Source organism: Furipterus horrens, unplaced genomic scaffold, assembly GCF_987537825.1.
Source record: "Furipterus horrens unplaced genomic scaffold, mFurHor1.1.pri manual_scaffold_5, whole genome shotgun sequence".
Classification (NCBI taxonomy): Eukaryota; Metazoa; Chordata; class Mammalia; order Chiroptera; family Furipteridae; genus Furipterus; species Furipterus horrens.
In genome coordinates this window covers 106,040,039-106,059,992 of record NW_028327175.1, presented here as the reverse complement: position 1 = coordinate 106,059,992, position 19,954 = coordinate 106,040,039, and the positions used below count along the sequence as shown (strand labels likewise).

Sequence of the window (19,954 nt, the reverse complement as noted above, 5' to 3'; positions counted from 1 at the left end):
AGGATGGGGGAAAGAAGGAAAAGAGAGCATGTATACACAAAGCAAAAAACAAATGGAGTAAAATGTTAACAACGGATGAATCTGAATAAAGAATATATATATGTACATATATATATATAGGGATTATCTTTATAATATTGTTAGGACAAGGGTCTCAAGGTCTAGACAATTCTAAGTGTTATTCTTGCTAAATGTTAACAATAAACAAGATGAGCTTGAAAGAACTCAACTAGGTAAGTGTAGCCAATTGCAAAGAAGAAATCAACCTGTAATTGACCAAATAGTGTATATAAACAATGGCTAAGTCTTCCTTCAAAGACAGAGCTTTGAATATGAATCCCTCTCTCCTTTTCTTGCTGCAAGTAAATAAGACAACCTTGTGACACCCACAACTGTGACTCATTCTTGAATAGAGCACTCCAAGTGGTGATCCCCTTGAGTTCAGTAACAATATTTGTGTGACGTTTTTAAAGTTTGAAATTAATTTCAGATTAAAAGTAAAAAAATTTATTGAGAAGCATGATGTGTAACAAATAAGGAAAGGTAAATTTCATTGACTATCTTCTACCTATTATGACACCATCTAGGACTGAAGAGTGTGTGTTTATACATAACTAATAAATATATTGTCAACCTATTAAAACAAGGAAGAGAATGCCTTGACCATTAACAAAATGTCTCATTTGATACAACTGAACATCTATCCAGCCACCCTGGCTCACATCTTTGGAGCCAGCCACCTGTCCCTGAGGCCTTCTCTTTCAGAGAAACTCATCCCCTTATTGACCAGTATCCCAACAACTTAGTAAGGGTCTCCTCTGAGCCACCTCCAAACAGCCTCCAGTCCTACCCATTTTATTTCTTTCTACTACCAGTGCAGCTCTTTCCCCACGCACTGCTACTGTGGGCCCTCCCTATCTTGTCCCCAACTCAAAACACGATACTAATTGGCCCGTCTCTTCTTTCCAGTCTCCTTTCCCTTAACAGCCATTCGTTCCAATGTTGTCAAATTTCTTCCAAAGCATAAACTTCATCAGGATGTTTCCAGCTCAGAAACTTCTATGGCTCCCCACTACAAACCTAAATTTAAACTGCTTGGCATACCATCCAAGAGCCACTGTCATCTGGGTCCCAATCTGCTTTTCTAGCCTTATCTTCCACTAGGCAGTTGAATCGCAAAGACAATATGCATTAATCTTAATGAACTGCATTGCATGCACTTTCCCATACATCTGCCATCCCTTCAGGGAGTTTATCAGTCTCAATATACCCTATAATCCCGATTTCAGTGTTGCTGTTTGTGCCAAGACCCTACTGCTCATTTCTTCCTGCTCAGATACCACTAGCCTTGAATATCCCCCAATTCCTCTGCCTAGCGCCCCTCTCCTTCCCTGCTCCCCATAACGCTTGGTTTGTCTGACTCAATGGGGCCTTTAAGTCATCCATCATTATTTATAATAAATAACAGTTGGGAACTATGCAGGTGTCCATCAACAGAATAGAAAAACAAACTGTGGTACACATATACAATGAAATACGATTGTAGCATATAACAGTAAGAAACTACTGGTATTTGCAAAAACAGATGAATCTCAAAACATTCTAAGTGAATAAAGCCTTAACAGAAAAGAGTATAATTCATTTATATGAAATTCCAGAAACTAATATAAACTAATCTATTAAAAAAATTCATTAGAATGGCAGAGGTGGGGGAGGGAAAGAAAGAGCTTGACTGGGGGAACATGAGGGATTTGAGGTGATGTTAATGCTATTTCTTTATAGAAGTATGCTTTTGTCAAACAGGTGGATATTCTTTAAACATCGATTGACTGCTTTAATTTTAGCATTAACTGGCAAATAATGATTTTGTAGGCATTTGCTAGAACAGTTTTTATTTTAACCATAGGTTACTGTGGTATTTTTGCCCAAGGCCCATGAATCAGTAAGTTTCCTCCACACAAACATCTGAGCCTACTATGCTTCAGAGACTATGCTACAATGTTATCTTGCCTCTGGAAGGAAGACTCTTGTTTTTATATAACTTTTAAGATTACAAAGCATTTCGCAAACATTTTCTCAACTAATTTGGTTAGTTCTTAATCTGTAGTTTGTACTCTCAAATAAAGAATCCTTTGCTTCATAGGAAGAGCTATTGTTTATGGGACATCCTGCCCAAGAAAGCCCTCAGATATGTCTGAAATTAATACATTTCACATGTTTGCATATTGTGGACACTGAAAAAGATACCTACTATAAAAGGCTCCTGGTGGCTAACTGGGCTCAAATTTTTGAAAACATAGCATAGAGGCTATTTCTGCACAGGGAGCCTCTCACGAAAAATGTGCTTCACAGAAAAGCCTGCACTGTCTTTCTGCCACCTGAGCCAGCCCTTATAAAGGTGTTCCTAGAATTCTATTTCAACCAATAGGACTGAAGCTTTCCCCACCAATCAGAACTCCACACCTATATCTCCAACAACATCTTTACTGATCAATCAGAGCAGCTCCATTCTGACCAATCAGGAAAGTGTCTTTTCGGACCAATCAAACTGCAAAGACTTCAAGTCCTCATTTTTATGAGGACAGACCAATGAATGACCAGGGGTGGGAACTTCTGTCTATATAAACCAGCTCTCCTCTGGCTCTGAAAACCCACTTTCTCTTTCCACTGAAGACTGTGTCTCTCCACAGCTGTGCTGTTTAAGGTGTTTTGCACTGAAGAGTGTCCTTTTTCACTGCACCCCAAATCAGGGATTTCTGTTATGTTGAATTGGTACCAATGACCATGAGTTGACAATATTAATTTGTATACATATATAATATGCAAACCAACATAATACCTCAACTATGATTCTCTAATAAAAATAAAAGCTCTGATTGTATCCCATAAAGCTTAACTAAAACTTTTTAGATCAAAAAGTTTTTATCATACATTGAAATCCAGACATATGAAGTACTGCCTTTAAAATTTTAGTTTTTTAAAAATCCTCACCCAAGGACGTTTTTTCATTGCTTTTAGAGAGAGGAAGTATGGGGTAGGGGGGCTGGGGGAGATGTGAGAAAGAAACACTGACTGGCTACTTTCTTGTACACACCCCAGCTGGGGAGCAAACCCACAGCCTGGGCATATACCTACTGGGAATTGAATCCCCAACCCTTCAGTTTACAGCAGTGGTTCTCAACCTTCCTAATGCTGCGACCCTTTAATACAGTTCCTCATGTTGTGGTGACCCCCAACCATAAAATGATTTTCGTTGCTACTTCATAACTGTAATTTTGCTACTGTTATGAATCATAATGTAAATATCTGATATGCAGGATGTATTTTCATTGTTACAAATTGAACATAATTAAAGCATAGTGATTAATCGTAAAAACAGTATGTAATTATATATGTTTTCCGATGGTCTTAGGCGATCCCTGTGAAAGGGTCATTCAACCCTCAAAGAGGTCGCGACCCACAGGTTGAGAACTGCTGGTCTACAGGGTAATGCTCCAAACAATTGGGCAATACTGGCCAGGGCTAAAATTTTAATTATTATACATTTTAAAGATACAACTGTTTGTGTGCATGTGTGTGTGTATTATGTATGAACACTCATTCTCTCTCTCATAGATAGATATACTCCTGTATGAATTGATTTCCAAGGTCAAAGGTCAAAATGAGATCAGGCAAAACAACTTCCCATTAGTCTGAGCTCATTTTGCACGCAAAATTATAATGCATGAAGTAAGCTATTTTATAAGGAATATGAAGAACACATTTAAATCCACTGAAGAGGTGGTGACTAATTAAAAAATAAAATGTGTCAGACACAAGTTGGTATGTCAAAATTGAACATTAAACCTTGATTAGTATTTATATAGGGGATGCATTCATAAGCCATCCTGGTTATAATGACTATTAGGTCAAATTTACAGTTTTGCTGTAAAATATTATTAACAATGCAGCAATTACATACAACTTCTGCAAGAGTCTCCATTAACTTCTTCCTTTTAGTAGAAAAACTGTTTGCTAATAGAAAGGTCACATTCACAAGCTCCTTCTATAAAACCACAAAAATCCGGCTGCTTCATAAAATTTCTTCCCTCTTTATTTTAAATTAGGGTATTATTTGCATGCAATGAAATTCACACATTTTAAGTGTACAGTTGGTTAATTTGGAGAATTGTATATAACTATGTATGTACTACAACAATCAAGATTTAGAACAGTTCCCTTTCTCTAAAAAAATTCCTTGTGTGACCCTGGCTGGGCGGCTCCGTTGGTTGGAGTGTCGTCCCATGCACCAAAAGGATGAGGGTTCAATTCCCAGTTGGGGCACACGCCTAGGTTGCGGGTTTGGTTGCTGGTTAGGGTGCATACAGGAGGTGTAAAAACATATCCTTGGATGAGGATTTCAAAAAGAATATTAAAAAAAAAGCTGTGCCCTCAATCAGTTTCCCAGCAACTATAAATCTGCGTGTAGTCCCTATAGTTTTGTTTTTTCTAGATGTCCATACAAATGAAATTATACAGATTTAGTCTTTTGTGTTTGGCTCTCACTTAGTATAATACTCTGAGAACCAGTCACATAGTTAGAAGTACTGGTATTTTATTTCTTTAGTCTGCTTCCAACTTTTTGCTACTTAAAGTAATAATACTATAGGCTTTTCTGAGGTTTTTTAACCATGGAAAAATAGAATAACATAAAATTTATTATCTTAACCATTTTAAGCATATAGTTAAGTGCTATTAAGCACATTTATATTGTTGTGCAACCTTCACCGCCATCCACCTCTAGAACTCTTATCATCTTGCAAAACTGAAACTCTATACACATCAAAATATAACCCCCTCTCCCCCTTCCCCCAGCCTCTGGCAACCACCATTCTACTGTCTCCATGATTTTGACTAGGTATCTCATGTAACTGGAATCATACAGTACGTTTTTTCTGAGTGGCTTATTTCCTTAGCATAATGCCAAGCAAGGTTCATTCATGTTGTTGCATGTGTCAGAATTTCCTTTAAGGTTGAATAACATTTCACTGTATGGATATACCACATTTTGCTGATCCATTCATAAGTCAATGTACACTTGGATTGCTTCCACATTTTAGCTACTGTGAATAATGCTGCTATGAACACAAATGTACAAAAATATCTACGGGGGAGGAAGAAATTTTCTACACTTCTAGGTTCTTCCAGCTGGTTGAATAATAAATTCACAAGAGACAGACCAACAAGAAAAAATAACTAAACTTTCCTATGGGAACCCCATACACATGAGTCAGAGACTCTACATACATGAGAGGGTCACATACCTCTCAAGAGGTACATATGACATCTTGAGCCAAGAAATGAGGTAAGGTGCTTGGGGCTTCAAAGGGGAGGAGGGCAATTCACAGGACAATAAGAGCAGACGTTCAGTTATTAGAAGTTTCCCCTGCCCTATAGTTAGGTCATTAAAGCTTATTTCTGGTGATAATTCATTATGGGCAAGGCCCCAACTTAAATTTTTTAATGAGGAGGTAAAGTTTGTCTTGGGTCTGTGGGGTTTTGATTGCCTTCAGCTCAAGATAATCCACATGCCAAAGTAGCACATCTTAGAAAGCCCTGTTCTGAAGTCCTTTGTATCTCCTCAAGACCCTGCTTTCAATTCTTTTGGGTACTGACTGACCAAGAAGAATTGTTGGATCATATGATAAATCTGTTTTTAGCTTTTTGAGGAACCATGATACTGTTTTCCATAGCAGCTGTACCATTTTACATTCCCACTAACTGCACAAAGTTCCAGTTTTTCCATATCCTTAACAACTTCTTAAAAAAATTTTATTGTAGCCATCCTAATGGATGTGAGGTGACACCTCATTGTGGTTTTGATTTGTGTTTCCCTAACGATTAGTGATGTTGAGAATCTTTTCATGTGCTTATTGGCTATTCGTATAACTTCTCTACAGAAACATATAGATGAGCTCTGCTCATTTTTGAATCAGGTTGTTTTTTGTTGTTGAATTTTAGAAATCCTCTATATATTCTAGATATTATCCCTTACCAAATGTGTGATTTGAAAGTATTTTCGAGCAGGCGAGCATGGCCAAGTGGATTGAGCGCCTGCCTGGGATACAGAAAGTATTTGCTCCTATTCTGTGGGCTGCCATTTCACTCTGTTTATAGTGTCTTTTGATGCTCTGAACTTAATTTTCACAAAGTCCAATCTATTTTTTTCTTCCATTGCCTGTGCCTTTGGTGTCATATGCAAGGAATCAACGCCAAATTCAATGTTGTGAAGTTTTCCCCTTTGCTGTCTCCTAGAAGTTTTATAATTTTAACTTTTACATTTAGGTTTTTGATCCAGTTTAAGTTGATTTTTATATATGGTGTTAGGTAAGGGTCCATTCTTTTGCATGTGGATATCCAGTTAATCCAATTTATTGAAATGATGGTGTCCTTTCCCCACTGAATGGTCTTTGCACCCTTGTCAAAAATCATCTGACCATATATGCAGATTTATTTCTCGGCTCTCAGTTCTAGTCCATTGGTCCATATATCTGTTTTGATTACAACTTCATAATAAGTTTTGAAATCAGAAAGTGTTAGTTCCCTAACTTCATCTTTTTCAAAATTGTTTGTGCTATTTAGGGTCCCTTGAGACTCCATAATTTTAGGATGGATGTTTGTATTTCTGCAAAAAATGTCACTGGGATTTTGAGAGAAATTATATTGAATCTATTGATCACTTAATACTAAGTCTTCAAATTCATGAACATGAAATTTCTTTTCATTTAAGAATTCTTTTATTTCAGCAATGCTTTGTAGACAGTAAAAGAGAGCCGTTTCTCTCTGCTTTCCTCTTCTTACTAGGGCATGAATCCCATCATGAGGCCCCCATCATCATGACCTCCTCTAACTCTTAATAACTTCTCAAAGGCTCCATCTCCCAATATTATCACATTGGGGGTTAAGACTTCAACATGTCAATTCGAGGGCAGGGAGAGAGATGCAATTCAGTCTATAACACAAGGTCATTAAGATTTTTTCCTCCATCTTTTCTTCTAGAACTGTTAGTTTTTATTCTCACATTTAGGTTGACAAGTCATTTTAAGTTCACTAAGAGTGGAAGTTCATTTTTTTTTTTAATACCATTATCCAATTGTTTTAGCATTATGTGTTGACAAAACTAAGCTTTGCCTACTGGATCACCAGGAGTGTTGTCAGAACATTTTAATTTTCCAAAGTCCCAACAGTAAGAAATCTTCAGGATTTGAGAACAAGAAATCAAAATTCCCAAATCATAAATTATTCTGTATATTTTAATAGTACTTTATTATGTCTTTTTAAATAATAATGGCTTGTCATAAAATAGTGAATCACTTTTCTGTGTTAGGGTTATATAAGTTTCAGAGGGTGGTTTGGTGAAGTAAGATATAATAATAAGTGCATGACTTATTATTATTAACCAATATACTATGACAAAATTACATATTTTAAGAAATAATCTCAATGAGATATAGACATTTAGTAACAGAAAAATTAAAAGACTAAAACATTAGCATCAAAGGAATGCCAAATTAATATCATTTAAAAATTGAAAGATGTCACAAATACTTAATATTTAAGTTATTGTTAAATGAGATTTTCTAACACAAATATTAATTGCTAATATTTGTCCTGTGACAAATATTCCAGTATAGAACAGTTTCTTTCACGTTGTGCTGATTTTGGTCAAATTGTTCTGTGTATGTCCAAAGTCAATACAAACTGGGTGTTAGACTACACATTGCTTCTTATAAGCTCATTTCCTTTATTTAGAAATGAAAATATTTTGTCTGCTTGCCTTGATTTCGGTTGTTAAAATTCATTACTGCTTGTCCTAATTCAGATTTTAGATCAGCTGATTTCACACTGGAATATGCCACAATGGTATTTACAACTGGTCTTTGCATTTCTTCTGCAAACATGTTTATAAAGAACAGTAGCTTACAGCAAATATTTGAACACTGAAAAGGCATTGGATTCCATTGTAAAATAACATAACATTCCAATATCCTAGCAAAGTTAACAGAAACATGTTTCAAAACTGTCAACTTACAGACAGCTTCCAAAACTTATTTTTTCTTGGAACAAGACTCGCAGGATTTCTTTTAAATAAAATGTAAAAGAAGATTTTAATAAAATAGTTAAGTCAATCATTTTATAATTTTTAAATGTAATCTTGATTGTATTCTTTCCATTACCATCTAGTCCCCTTACACCCCCCTCCCCCCAGCAATCACCACAGTGCTGTCCATGTCTATGAGTCCTTTGTCCTTTTTGCTCAGTCCCTCCATCCTAATCTCCCCTCAAACAAGCTGTCATCCTGCTCTCCATCTATGAAGACTTGCAGGATTTTTATAAAGTGCACTAATGTGTATAAATTCATTAATGTATTTGTATTGATAAGAATGACTCACTGTTAGCAGACTGTGCCACAAACATACTCTCCTAACACAGCAACAGTGACAAGCAAGAATGACCAATTTGATCATGGCTCCTTCTCTTCTACACACTCTTGTCCTCGTTTCAGAAATGTTGACCTGAACCTTTGATGTTGGTTCCACTCTTGTTTTCAATTTGTCAGTGGATTCCTTTGAATTAGTAATACCTATGTTGATGGTTAAACTTTAATTCCCACAGATTTTTTTCCTTTATCCTGATTTCTCAAATGATTATTCACATGATTTGGAGTAACATACCAATGTCCCTGAAAGTGCCAGGAAGGAATTCCTGCATGAAAACACTATTGGAAATCAACTGATCACACATGTGGTTTTATTTCTGGACTATTCTGTTTCATTATCTATTTGTCTTTCTTTATGGCAGTACCATACTCTTTATTCCTGTAGCTTTATAGTAAGTCTTAAAGATACAGTTAAATCCTTTAGTTGGCTGGGAGGCTCAAGCCACTGGATAAAATACTAGCTACCTTTCATTTTAAAGGTCTGCCCAGTTAAAAAATTCTCTCCTTTGAGACTTGTATATGACCACTTGAAGCTGAACATGTGTTTTCATTCCCATTTTACAGACAAAAAAGTTCATCCTCAGAATAAGGGACTTCCCTGGGTCATGTAGCTGGTTAAGTAGATCTGAGATTGTCCTCCAAGTTCAGTGCTCTTTGCAGAGCTTCCCTTTGTACCCCCACCTTCCCAGAAAGGGACCCCCTCAGAAAGGCTTTCCCTGACCCCCGAGGAGCCCAAGTAGCCCCTCTCCCTGCAGCACTCATCCTTTGCCTTTTGTTTCCCTCCAACTCGTCCCCTCTGCCTGTTCTGTTTTGCTTCTTTCCCTCTGCCATTGGGACGTTAAGCTCTGAGAGAGTAAATTCTCACATTCCTTGCTGACCAGGGGGTTTTCAGCGTCTGGTGCATAGCCTTTTAGAGTAAGTCCTCTGCGATCAAGGTTTGTTGAATGGATGAAATAAGTGGATGCTTCCCCCACAAAGCAACAGGGCAAGTGACAAACACCAAATTGCTTATTTCGTCCTGAATTATATAAAATATTAACATGATTTACATTTTAGTATCCAGTCAAATCCCCAGTCTGTCTGGATAACACGATTCCCTACCAGAGGTAACTGAGGGAAAGAAGGTATGTCCCACTATGCAAACTAACTCACAGAGCAAAATAAACTGGAAAAATCTGGGCAAGTGGGAGCTAGAAAATGCATTTTCATTGTTTTCACAAACTCTCATGCTGAATTCAAATTTCATGAGCATGGCTGCTTCTGTGTTTTGGGGCCTGATATGGATGAATGAGGCGAGGATACTGAAATAGCCAGCCTATGCTTTGGAGATGGCTGATAACTGTGATTTTTATTTCTAATAAGAAATTTTATTTCAAAGAGCAAAATAAACATCAAATAAGCTATGTCTGATTGATAGCTACTCAGTAATAAAGAACATCTTTTGTGGAATGAAAGTATGTGGGGTGAGGGAAGATAATTTTATATGTGTGAGTATGTGCTCAGTCCCAGGTATAAAGTTCATTTGCAAATATGAGATTGGCCTAAATGAGAAAAAAACTGGTTCTGGGTTACAAAGAATCAATGGCATTCAATTAGAAATACTTTTTATAAGAACTTGGTTTGAATATATTAAACAATTCCCTATTGCCAACTCATTTTAATTCAACATAGAAAAGATTGATGACAAGCATGACAGAAATTTATACTAGTTCCTAAATAAAGAACTTACACTCAACATGTAATTAATTGGAAATGAATACAGAACATCTGAAATTTTCAGAAGCTAGGATAAATTTTATTTTGTACCAAAATTTACCCTTGATTCTGACGAAAGAATTTGTTAATGAAACCAGTAATGTAATCAAAGTTATAGGAGGAAAAAGTACCAACTCCCTCCATACCAAAAGCCCAACTATTTCAGAAAATAAATTGCTTTAAAATATTTTCCAGGAAACTAAACATAACCAATTGAACACATATTTATCTGCAGAGAGATATAAATATCTTCACAAAAGCACAGGGGACCAGGAGAGGAAGCATTAGAGAATGGGATGTTAGCTCACTTTGGAGATGACAAGTAGGGAGAAGAATGCCACAGAACTTTGCAGAGAGGAAGCAGAAATCTCATTGTTGTATAAAAGGCTGATTCACCCAATAGAGCCCTGCAAAGTCTCAGCAAAGAACAAGTACCAGATTCCTGAAACAAGCAGATAATAAGGACTGGTGCCATGTGGACAGGGAGAAAGGCTAGATAAGGATCCCCACCCCATCCCTGGGAACCTAGGACACTGGCATTCCTTTGGGCTAGCAGGAGTCGGGCACCAGGTCTAGTAGTGGAGCCTGGGACTAGGGCAATAAGAACTAGTGGGGAAAGCAGCATCCCCCACACACTGAGAAGTGAGGCCTCCAGCTTCCTTCTACCAATCAGCACCCAAAGCACCAGCAGCAGCAGTCAGGCTTATCTCCCCCAAGTTGCAAATTACAAAATCAATCTCTAAAACAGGAATTCTTATAGCCAATATCATACTTAATACTAAATACTTTTCCCCTAAAATCACAAACAAGACACAGATGCAGATTCTCATTACATGTTTTCAACCCTGTTCTAGAGGCCCTCACCAATGTAATTAAGCAACAGAAAGGAATAAAATTCACATGGTCCTTTGGTCAGAGAGAAATATGATTATCTTTATTTGCAAATATGATTGTCTAAACAGAAAATACTAAGTAGTCTAAAAAGTTATTAGAATAAAAGAATTTAGTACAGTCCAAGGATACAAGGTCAAAATATACAAGTCAGTTGCATTTCTTTATATTAGCAATGAACTGAAATTTGAATTTAAAAATATATGACTTACCAAAATCTTCCATCACCAGAGCAAGTTTAGCCACTAGGTTCCTTAAGCACAGTTCCAAGAACATACGAAAAACTTAAAAATGTTTTTAAACTATTTGGTATTTTTGGTTCAGAAAAATGTTACGTTTTCAAAATACAGAAAAACATAAAATACATGTATATAAAATTAAATGTTTATAAAACAAAAAATATATGACTTACAATAGCATCAAAAAGCAAAATATTTAGGGACAACTCTTAATAAAGCATATGTAAAATTTGTATGCTGAAAACTAACACATTGATGAGAGAAATTAAAGAAAACCTGAATAAGTAAAAAGATATACCATGGTTATGGGTTGGAAGAAGCAAGATATTTAAGATGTTAATTTTTCCTGAACTGACCTATAGATTCAACACAATCTCAATCAAAGTCCTAGAAAGCTTTTTGTAGACATCAACAAACTGACTCTAAACTTTCTGTAGAAAAATAAAGGGCTTAGAATAAACATTTTTTTTAAAGGATAAATAAGGTTGAAGGATTTACTATCTGATTTCAAGACTCATTATAAATTTATTATCCTAGACAGTGTGGTACTGGTGAAAGGATAGACAGCTAGATCTATGAACAGAATAGAGTCCAGAAATTTTATACATACACACACACTCCCAACTGGTTTTTGACAAAGGAGTAAGGATAATTCAGTAGAGAAAAAATAGTCTTCAAATAATGGTGCTTAACAAATGGACACCTATATGCAAAAAAGGAACTTGTACCCATGCCTCACACTGTATATAAAAGTCAATTCAAAATAGATCCTATACCTAAACATAAAACAAAAAACTATACAACTTATAGGAAAAAATGAGAAGATCTTTGCAACTCTAGTTTAGGTGACAATTTCTTATGCAGACCACAAAAGCACAAGCCATAAAGAAAAGCATAAGCCCCAGAAAAATATATAATTACAAAGTCAGCTTCTCACTCCACAGAGATAAACCATCAATGAGATCTGCCTCCACACCCAGAGCTTCTCCTACCTTTCTAGTTCATTCTTAAATAATAGTCAAAAACAGCTAAAATTTGAAGAAAGGCTTCAACATGAGACAAAATCCAAAACAGACCAATATACAGACAGAAAAAACTCTGAGAAAACGAATAATGTAGGAACTGAAGAAAACTTAAAAAGTTACAGGCAGTCTTTGCTTTGCACATATTAAGGAATCGTAAAAATGACTGGGCAACCTGCCATATTTGCAAGTCAAAGAATAAATAGAAAAATCAAGAAGTAGCAATAAGTATATTAGTACTTGGAAAAACAGGTAAATATCAAAAGAAAGTTGAAAGTGATTGCCTCTGAGGGACATGATGGGAGTGAAGGGGACTGTTGTTTTTCATTATAAACTTTCTGTATCATTTGGCCTTTAAAAACAGTCTTTATGTATTTCATTGGAAATATTTTAAAAGAAAAAATATCAAGAATGTCACAAAGATCCACTAAATGTATGAAAAGCTAACATATCAAGAAATTATTACTTGTCTGGCTGTGCTAAATACTCAGCTCTGTCACTAATTGGCTTTGTGACCTTGGATAAGACATAGCTTCTCAGACCCTCCAGTTCTCCACAGTAAAGCCACAAAGGGTGGACTGAATCAGCTCCAAGTCCCTTCCAGCAAGTATATGGCTTTATCAGTTGACACCTTTGCTCACACAATTATAGGTGTCATCATTCTTTAAAGAATAAATCTGCATTTCTTCAAACATGTCTTTAGTTTTCCCTTCTATTCATCTGAATTAGTGAGGTATCACTACATTCCAAGTTTATTAGCATTTGCAAATAGAAATGACACAGTTACTTAAACAACAAAACTTATGATTATCTTAATCCTACATGTTTTTGAAGACATCCCATCTCTTTGAAAATTGTCATTTTTGAGAGAAACAAGATGGCGGAAGAGTAAGTGGAAGCTACACTAACCTCCTCCCAGAACTAGTCTGGATTTACAACTTAATTTTGGAGAAATCATCTGGAATAACCAACCGAACACTAGCTGGAGAGAAGTCTTATAACCATGGAGAGACAGAAAAGGCCGCTACATCACAATGTGACCGGTAGGGAGTGCAGAGACGCGGAAGGGGCTGGCTGGGCTCCCACGGGTGGTAGCTGAAGGGACTGAGAAACAGCTCAGCAGCTGGGGGTTCCCCCTGAGAAGGGCAAGGTCTAAACCCCCAGCTGAGTTTCCCAGCCTACAGCAGCAGAGTGGAAAGTAAAATAGTATCCAGCTGTGAAAAGCGAAAAGCCACAGGGTTTCTTGCTAGCCGGAGAGAAACAGCAGGAGAAAAAGAGCTCTTAAGCGGATCACATACGAAAATATTTTGGCCCCCACTAACCCTGGGCTCAATCGGAGGGAGGGCAGAGAGGACTAGAGATGCTTGGGGAGAGCTTAGTGTGGTGGCTTTGAGAGGAGAACTGGGGAAGCAGCCGACCGGGTCCCAGTGCTGACTCATCCCCAGTACTGCAGGCAAACCATTCAACCCCAAGTGGCGTCAGCCTGAGGGGAAGCAAAGGCCCTGCCTACAGGAATTAAGCTGCTACACCCACGGTCCTTAAGCCTGACAGTTAATCACAGATTGAATGGATTAACAACTAAAGAAGTCAGACAAAGGCAGTAGATCCCTGGAAGTCTCCAACAGGCTGCCTAGGCCCAGACTGGTACAGGATCTGACGCCACCAGGGGAAGATCCAGGAAGTGCAGATCATTCTAAGAAGCATCAACAAACAATAGGAGTCAAAAATGGGGAGACAGAGAAACAAACCCCCATCGAAAGGAAAGATAGAATCCCCAGAAAGAGTGCTAAATGAAATAGAGGGGAGTAAACTATCAGATATGGAATTCAAAACATGGATTATGGAGAAGCTGAATGAGCTCAGCGGAAACTACAAAGAACTCCAGGGAAACTACAAGGAACTCCAGAAAAACTACAAGCAACTTACTGAGAATTACACCAGCATGAAAAAGGACATAGAAGCTATCAATAAGAGCCAGGAGAAAATGAAGAATACGATCTCTGAATTGAAGAACACAATAGAAGGAATTAAAAGCAGGCTAGAGGAAGCAGAAGATCGGATCAGCAAGCTGGAAGACAATGTAGACAAAAACTCCCAGACAGTGCAACAAAATGAAAAAAGACTGAACAAGACTGAAGAGGCTCTAAGACAGCTGCAGGACAACATGAAACGTAATAATATCCGTATCATAGGAATTCCAGAAGGAGAAGGAGAAGAGCAAGGGATAGAAAACCTCTTTGAAAAACTAATGACAGAAAACTTCCCTAACATGAGAAGAGAGTCACGAAAGTCCAGGTAGCACAAAGGGTCCCAATGAAGATGAACCCCAACAGGCCCACTTCAAGACACATCATAATTAAAATGCCAACATTCAAAGACAAAGAGAGAATCCTAAAAGCAGCAAGAGAGAAGCAACTAATAACATACAAGGGAGCTCCAATAAGGTTATCATCAGATTTCTCAGCAGAAACACTACAAGCCAGAAGGGAATGGCAAAAAATATTCCAAGCAATGAAAAACAAAGGCCGACAACCAAGAATACTCTACCCAGCAAGACTCTCATTCAAAATGGAAGGTGAAATAAGGAGTTTCCAAGACAAAAGAAGGCTAAAAGAATACATCTCCAGCAAACCAGCATTGCAAGAGATGCTAAAGGGTCTGCTTTAAGAAGATGAAGAAACAGAGAGAGACAGAGAGGAACACGAGTGCAAAGGGGGAAAATGACAATGAATAAGTACTGAAATTAAGAAGGAACTTCTACCATTTGCAACAACATGGATGGAACTAGAGAAAATTATGCTTAGCGAAATAAGCCAGGCAACGAAAGAAAAATACCTTATGCTATCACCTATTACAGGAAACTAATGAACAACACAAACAAATGAGCAAAATTGAACCAGAGGTATGTAAACAAGGAATAAGCTAACAGTAACAAAGGGGGAGATGGGAGGGAGAGAAGTGGTAAGAAGGGGAAGGGTCTAGTCAAAGAACATGTATAGATGACCCATGGACATGGACAACTGGGTGGGGACTGAATGTGGGAGAAGGGGGGGAAGTGTGCAGGGAAGCAAGAGGGGGGAAAAAGTGGGACAACTGTAATGGAAAAACAAACACACAAACAAAATTTTAGTGGGGGAAAAATAAAAACATAAAGAATGGAAATGCAAGTTTAGTGAATATTAGAAGGACAAGGATTTTCCTTCACACTGTATACTTTTCTCCCTATCCGATTCCTCCACAGTTTGGCATTCTAAACAAGTAAGCAACGACATAAGTTTCTTTGCATAAAACTAATAAGACCAGTTGTTAATAGAGGTGTTTTTTTTTTTTTGACTAAGACTTTGACTGGAATGTCATGCCTAAAGGAGACATGCTTGGGCTCTGGTTGTTACCAAAAAGCCCTGAGGAACTGGGATTGACTTTCAAAGGTAATAAAAGCCCACGAGATAAAAGGCCTGGTACCTTTGTTGGATGTGTGGTCCATAGCAATCTTTCCTGGGAAGGAATGAAGGTTGTTTTCCTGAAAGATGGCTAGAAGGGACCTTAAGGCACAATGGAAAACCAGAAGGACTTGGAAAAGACAGGTGTGTACAGGCAAGGCTGAATGCCAGGTATGTGGTTCTGCTTCTGTGCCCTGAAGGGCAGACTGAAGGTCACCCTAAATGTTCCTTGTGTAAGTTCCAGCAAAGCAAAACTAAAGATCATAAGTGATCATTTTCTGCTCTTGTTGTGTTTATGCAAATAAACAGGATAAATTAAAAATGGACTTAATGCAGTCCCTTTAATGACAAGGAGGTTAATCTTAGGGAAAAAAACTGTGATTCAAGGAAAATCACATTGCTCAGTGGTAGACTATAAAGTAGTGCAGCTAACCGTCTTTAATAAAGTTTCTTTTCATTTAAAATTTGTTTTCATTTGAAAGTTAAACTATGTCTGTGGTATTATCAAAGATGTTTAATTTACAGGCAAGAAGAATGTCAAATGCATTGCAACTCGATGTCTTTCCAATAAGACAGTCCTACAGATTTAGAGACTTGTATGTGGGTTATGTTACATAAATTAACGTGTTTTCTGTTTTCAAAGGGCATAAGCCTATGATCTCATTACCTGAGTAATTGTCTGTACGTATAGGCCTCACTTAATCCTGTCTGCATCGCTGCCTCCTGAGACTCAATGGTTTGTCTGAACTAAGTGGCTGGGTTGGTGAAGAACGGGATAGTCTGTGGGCTTCACTTTAAAACTGGTTTCTCTTCTGTCCTAATGGCTTGGACAGAAAGAGCCCAGAGGTCTGAGAGGGGGGAAACCTAAAATATTTCCCTCAGTCCAAACTAAGTAAAATGGGCAAAAGGGTTTTGGACAGGTGAGATGTGCCTGGCACACCTTCCTCCAAAGAAGCCCCCCTTTTTTTCCCCTAATGTGGGACATTGAAAAATTAATACCTGCCTTTTATCATCTAGTAGTTATGGATTGAATGATATCTTTTAACCCTGTTGCCAAATCTGTTGCCTCCAGAATACAACAAGGATGCCAGCCTATTAAATCAAGCATGCCATTGTCCAGGGACAGCCAACCGACCTGGAGTCTGCACAATCCTTCCCCACGTGGGAAGGCCACCCTCCCCTCCACATCCCCACTCTTATTAGGAATTTCTGGACCCAAGCATAGGTAGGACGACGACCATGTCCAGCTTGAAGCAGCTAGAGGAGCTCGAGACCTTCGCCCCTTGTCCCTTATAAAATTATAAAGGGTCTTAAGTCTGAGAGGGAGGGATTGTTATTTTTTATTGTTAAAATAATTAATTAATGAATTAATTATTTTTTTAAAAAGAAGAAGAATATATGAAAGGGTGAGGCAGGAGAGCTTGTATGTACAACCCATGGGCATGGACTTGGTGGGGGGGATTGTTGGGGGTGGGGGGTGCTGGGCGAAGGGGAGCAAAGGGGAAAAAATTGGAACTATTGTAACAATATAATCAATAAAATATACTTAAAAAAAAGAAAATTGTCATTTTTGTTTCTATTTTTGTTATAAACCCACTAAACACAACCCGAGAAGGGGGAAAAATGAAGTCAACTGATCAGGCTCAAATTTGGAAGTAAATTACTATTTCCCAAGTGATGTCAAAGGAGGTGGGTGGGTTTTGGGGCTCATGGAAGGTACCAACTCTTCCTCTTCACTTGGCACTCACCTTTATGATGCTCATACTCTAGCGAAAGAATCTTAGCTAATAGAGAAAGAAACTGGGGATGAAAGAACAGAATAAAAAGAAAGCTATCGATCAAGCTACTCTTAATTCTAATAGTTTTATTATATTCATTAATTTAGCCAACCTAAATCATATATTTAACCGAATTAATGATTAGATAACATGACTAGCACTAACAATTTGACTTACTGAATCAACAGGGTTATGATAGCTTTACCGGGAGAAGAGGCTCTGTCCGATGGGCTGTTCATGAAATGGAGAATGTCATTTCAGTTTCTTCAGAACAGACAACCACCTACCACAAGATGTTCTTACCAAGAAACTACAAGCTTCTTACATCTTGGTTTGTGAAGACCCTTGTGGGAAATATTTGTGATTATTGCAAACTACAAACTAATACTTTCCAAGATTTTAGAATCATTAACATGATAAACTAATGAACATCATGGTCATTCCCAAGAATTTCCCAATTCTTCCTATCAAATAGATGACAATAGATGTGATACTCAGAAAATGGTGGTCTGAATACTGATTTCCATAGCATCATATGAGATTGATTTGCTTTTATTTTCCCTTTAAAAAATTGATAAGGCATGCACGAATAATCTTCAGCTGAGATATTCCAAGGCATCCACCATCGATCTGTCACCTTTCTGTGGCTCCTTCAGTCTAAACAGAAGGTAAGACAATAAAATGGGATGGATATTGGTGTGATTATAAAAAGAATGTCATTCCTTTCTGGATTACCTTTAGCAAAGCAACTAAAAGAATTCTTGGCATGACCTAATATTGTTCAAAAGGAAAAAACAGTCTGCATGGCATTCTCCAACAAGAAATTGGAAAGGAAGGTACACTCCTCTGTACTATGGGTTCTCCTGTTCATTCAGTCATCTGCATCTTTTTCTGAGTGAACACAGGGCATCATTTGTTAGGTGCTAGAACACTAATATAAATACCAATAATCCCCAACTTTATTCCAGGTGACATGGAAGGCATTTCTGGTGGTGGGAAGAATCCCATATGGATATCTGAGGGAATAGGCATTCTGAAAAGAGCATGAATGGGATTTGGAATGAGAGAGATGAGGGCTCAATTCTGAGTTCTTTCATTTATTGGCGCTGTGACTCAGGGCAAGTTTCTTTATGTCTGTGAATCTCAGTCTCCTCGATTATAAAACAGGTCATTCTGAAGATCAAATAAGAAAATACAGAACAGTAAAGTTTCAGTGCTTGACATGTGGTAAACACTTAATAAATGCCAGTGCCTTCTCTGTTTCCTCCCGGTTCTATGGTGGGCAAAGGGGGAAGGTCCATGATTTTAGAGATGATGTTGATGGTCTTCAGAGGCAGGGTCCAAATCTTTGAAAAGCATCAGGAAATGAGGAGAGAAAGAGAGAAGAAAGGGTAGAAGGAAGACAAAAATAGCATGAAGAGGTGGTACAGCATGGTCCTGGTGGCTGGGAGGGCCAAGTGTTCCTGGGGCCTCCCCAGTGGCCAGGTACGTAATTAGCTAGACAGCTATTTAGTAACTCATGGGTCTCCAGAACCACCCCAAATGCCCTACTCTGTTGGAAATGTATACAAGGCTACTAGAAGACACAATTCCATTTTTTTCCCAACATTTTATTATGAGAACTTCAAATACACAGAAAAGTATGAAGAACTGTACAATAAACATCAATTTAGCCATTACTTAAGATTCTATAATTAGTTCTACTTTGGAAATAGGGGTTTGAAAACATACAGCAGATTTTAGCTTTTTCATTTGGGAAAAAGGGACATAAAAGGGAGAAGCTCTAGAATGTTCCCTTGTGGTAAGCATTTGACTTCTGCTCTCCCAGCAACGCAGTTGAATGAAATGAAATCTTTGCTTCAGAGATTCTTGAATGGACAAAAGGAAGCACCTAAAATCTGTAGACAGAATTTAAACATGGAGCCACCTATCAGCACAATGACAAATTTCTGTGTTGGGCCATAGAAGTGATTCATCCTTATACCCGACCTCCCCCAAACAAACACAAACATGCTGTGGCTTCTGCTGGCTTATAATGTACTAGGCAGGGTTTAACGCCTCAAAAAGAACTGGCAGAAAAATGTTAAGGATTTCTACACTTGGCAATGAAAATACAGGATTTACACATTTCATACTTTATTTCAGCTAAAACTACTACAAATAACACAGGAATAATTCTAATTGCACAGGATTTGGGCAACTCAAATAGGAAATTTGTTTTGTGTTTGGTTAATAGATATGAAAAAGACAGCATTTCGTTTCCCTGTCATCTACGTGTGTTGAAGGCAATTTCAATTATTAGCCCCATTTTAAAAAAATTATACTGTTATATGAAGATAAGTATAAATAA

At 37.6% G+C, this 19,954-nt stretch overlaps 1 protein-coding gene across 2 annotated transcripts in view; it reads right to left on the bottom strand.

Moving 5' to 3' along the window:
• Positions 1 to 19,954, bottom strand: part of PARN (poly(A)-specific ribonuclease) — a 165,743-nt gene that overhangs the window by 10,542 nt on the left and 135,247 nt on the right. The window contains exon 23 of one of the 2 annotated variants that reach the window (XM_090276990.1): positions 19,216 to 19,502. The exons of the other annotated variant lie outside the window; for it this stretch is intronic. Coding sequence (XP_090133116.1) covers positions 19,496 to 19,502 — 7 coding nt within the window. The 3' untranslated portion in view covers positions 19,216 to 19,495. Of the gene's footprint in view, positions 1 to 19,215; positions 19,503 to 19,954 lie in introns of those variants that run through there. 2 annotated transcript variants of the gene reach the window in all.